General features: G+C 40.1%; 1 protein-coding gene across 1 annotated transcript; it reads left to right on the top strand.

Annotated features, from left to right (window-relative positions):
- Nucleotides 1–1230: 1230 nt before the first annotated feature.
- On the top strand, nucleotides 1231–2153 carry LOC121015670 (palmitoyl-protein thioesterase ABHD10, mitochondrial-like). The gene is given in 2 exon segments (XM_040452807.1): nucleotides 1231–1450; nucleotides 1453–2153. Coding segments are annotated over 2 exon segments (849 nt in total). The 3' UTR covers nucleotides 2082–2153.
- The last annotated feature ends 1611 nt before the right edge of the window (nucleotides 2154–3764 follow it).

Raw genomic sequence — 3764 nt, 5'->3', positions numbered from 1 at the left:
GGGGCACCTGGCTGGCTCAGTTGGTAGAGCAAGCAGCTCTTGATAGGGGGTCATGAATTTAAACCCCATGTTGAGTGTACAGATTACTTACAAAGAAAAGAAAAAACAACCAAACCTCAAAGGAAACTCAGTCTCCCAAGCTCATCTGAATAGCTTTTCTTGACTTTTATCTATTTCCTCCTTCCATGACTAGATTTTTCTGCTAATCTATGGCTTACTAATGCCCCCACAACTCTAACCCAGTGTGACCTTCCAGGCTAAGTCCACAGCAACATTTGTCTGAATGCCCTGAATATCATGGTTCATAGCCAGAGAGAATCAGACTGCCTCAACTTAGCTGAGTCAAAGGGTGCAAACATGTCTGTTCATGTCCTCTACCTCAGCTAGATCTGTAGATGGAAACAGACTGTCTTTGAAGGAGCTGTGGGAAAGCTAGACTATATGTCGAGTGTCAGTTCTTGAATTTTCACTCTTCACAAATCTTCACATCTAAGAAAGAGTGGTCACTAGGGTGCCTGGCTGGTTCAGTAGTAGAGCATGCAACTCCTGATTTTGAGGTCTTGAGTTCAAGCTGTATGTTGGGTGTAGAGCTTACTTAAAACCAATTAATTAATAAATTAATTAATTTAAAAAAAGAGTGAAAAAATAAAAAAAGAGTGATCAAGTTCTATCAGTTCTACCTGTCTAATATTTCACAAATCTAACCACTTCTCTTCATTTCCTTCTCTCATTTAAGTCACCCTTTTCTAGATCTTTCCAATGTGTCCCTACATTCACTCTCTTTCTTCTCATCAGTCCTCTCCTCTGCAGCCAGAGTGACCTTTTTAAAGTACCAATATGAGGGGTGCCTGGGTGGCTCAGTCAGTCAGGCATCTGACTTTGGCTCAGATCATAATCTCACAGTTTGTGGGTTCAATCCCTGTGTTGGGCTTTATGCTGATAGCTCGGAGCCTGGAGCCTGCTTTGGATTCTGTGTCTTCCTCTCTCTCTGTGCCTTCCCTGCTCATGCTCTGTTTCTATTTCTCAAAAATGAATAAACGTTAAAAAAATTAAAAAAATAAAGTACCAATTTTATAATGTCACTTTTTTACTTAAATCTTTTCATAGGATATGTCAAGACTGACATCTGACTTGTAGATATCTATATATCACTTCAAACTTAATATGACCTTCTTAGTTTCCCAGGGCTTCTGTACAAAATTACCACTAATTTGAAGGGCCTCTGGGAAGATGGCAGGGGCAGGCATGGCTGCCCTGGGCTCTTGGGTACCTCATCAGAGGTGGGGCAGAGAGGCTGTCTTCTTAGGCTTCCACCATGGCCTCAGCACGTTACTTGCAAGGAAGTCGGAGTGGACGCCACGGTGGGTCCCAGCTTGCAGACCAAAGTCATCAGTCTCTTTTCTTAGTCGACCAGACCTTTCAAACCTGGCTTATAAGAAGCTAAAAGGAAAAGTCCAGGAATTATCTTCACCCCTGGCTCTATTTCTAACATGAATGGTACAAAAGCTTTGGCGATTGGAGAGTTTTGCAAATCTCTAGGTCATGCCTATATAAGGTTTGATTACTCAGGAGTTCGAAATTCGGATGGTAACTTACAAGAATGCACAGTGGGAAAATGGAGAAAAGATGTTCTTTCTATAATTGATGACTTAGCTGAAGGACCACAGATACTTGTTGGATCTAGCCTTGGTCGATGGCTTATGCTTCATGCTGCAATCGCAAGGCCACAAAAGGTCATTGCTCTTGTTGGTATAGCTACAGCTGTAGATGACCTAGTGACACAGTTTAATCAGCTCCCTGTTGAGGTGAAAAAGGAAATAGAGATGAAAGGTGTGTGGACCATGCCATCAACATACAGTGAAAAAGGAGTTTTTGACATTCAGTACAGTTTCATTAAAGAAGCTGAACACCACTGCTTGTTACATAGCCCTATTCCTGTGAACTGCTCTATACGATTGCTCCACGGCATGAAAGATGACATCATACCTTGGCATACATCCATACAGGTTGCCGACCGAGTAGTCAGCAAAGATGTAGATGTCATCCTCCGAAAACACAGTGATCACAGAATGAAGGAATAATCGGACATTCAACTTCTTGTTTACACTATTGATGACTTAATTGATAAGCTTTCAACTGTAGTTAACTAGAATCACATTCTTAGTTGGTGTATCAACTAATGGATCCAGAAAATTGGAAGAAGGACAACAAATGAAAGACCCTGATACTTGGGTTTTTTCCTCTTATCTCTCTATTTTGTAAATATAACATGAGTATTTATTTAACGATGTATAATATAAGTGATACAAATTGTGACGAAAGTATAAGCTGCCGTCTGGAAAATTTTCTTCCTTCTATCCTTGATTTCTTTTAATTGAAGTAGAGTTGACACAGTGTTATAATAGTTTCAGGGATACAACATAGTGGTTGGACAGCTCTATATGTTATGCTATGCTCACCACAGATGTAGCTGCCACCTGTCACCATGCAGCACTATTAGAGTGCCACAGACTATTCCCTCTGCTGTACCTTTTGTCCCGTGACCGACTCATTCTGTACCTGGAAACCTGTGTCTCCCAGTCCCTTTCACCTATTTTTTTCCCATCCCCCCACCCTCTCCCCTCTGACAGCCACCAGTTTGTTCTCTGCATTTATGGGTCTGTTTCTGCTTTGTTTGTTGTTTGTTTTGCTTTTCAGGTTCCACATATAAGTGCAATAATACCGTATTGTCTTTCTTACTTACTTGTCTTACTCACTTACTTACTTACTTGTCTAACTTACTTCACTTGACCTAGTACCCTCTAGGTCTATCCATGTTGCGTGTTGATTTTTTTTTTATTAAAAGATTTCCTACTTTTTCATTCAAGATAATTTATTTGCTAAATGCTTATGTTAACCAGGGAAGTTCTTAAGTGTGTTCTCTTCTACTTAGAATTGTTAATAAAGCTTGAATTTTTTGTCCTTTGTTTGCCATCGGTCATATATGGAAATTTGTAAAATTGCTTCTGATTTTAAAATGCTATCCACAAAATACAGGACAATGTTTATTGAAGTAAATCTTAAATGATTGGAAAAAATGTCTGAGGCATAAATAAAGTTCAAAACGTCAGAATATGACTATTAAAAAAATTACCACAAATTTGGTGGCTTAAAACAACAGAAGTTTACTTTTCACAGTTCTGGAGGCTTGAAGTCCAAAAGCAAGATGTTAGCAGGACCATGCTCCCTCTGAAATCTCTAGGGAAGAATCCTTCCTTACTTTTTTCTAGAATCTGGTGACTCCTGGCAATCTCTGACATTCCTTGGCTTGAACTGCATCACTCCAAACTTTGCCTCCATCTTCTCATGGCCTCCTTTTCATGTGTCTCTCTGAGTCCCCCCCCTTCTTACAATGAAAACAGTCACGGGATTTAGAGCCTACCCTATATCCAGGATGATTCCATCTCTTAAGATCCTTAACATCTGCAAAGACCCAGCATTCTGAGATTCCAGGTTGACATGAATTCCAGGGAACTATTACTTAACTCATCACAATTGCCTACAGGCCTTTTATGATATGGTATCTACTTACCTCTCTAGCCTCATCTCTTACCACTCTCCATCTCTCATTCAAATCTTCAATCATACTAAACCCCTTGCAATTCTGGGACCACAGGATGTTCCTTCTCCCTTCTGCAAAAAGATCTTTGCATTTCCTGCCATCTCTGTCTGGAATGTCCTTGCTATCTCCCTTTGCCTGACTCTTACTATTTTTCAGATTCAGT

This window comes from Herpailurus yagouaroundi, unplaced genomic scaffold (assembly GCF_014898765.1).
Source record: "Herpailurus yagouaroundi ecotype Mexico unplaced genomic scaffold, PumYag 29, whole genome shotgun sequence".
Taxonomy (NCBI): domain Eukaryota; kingdom Metazoa; phylum Chordata; class Mammalia; order Carnivora; family Felidae; genus Herpailurus; species Herpailurus yagouaroundi.
This window is presented reverse-complemented; position numbering and strand designations above follow the sequence as displayed.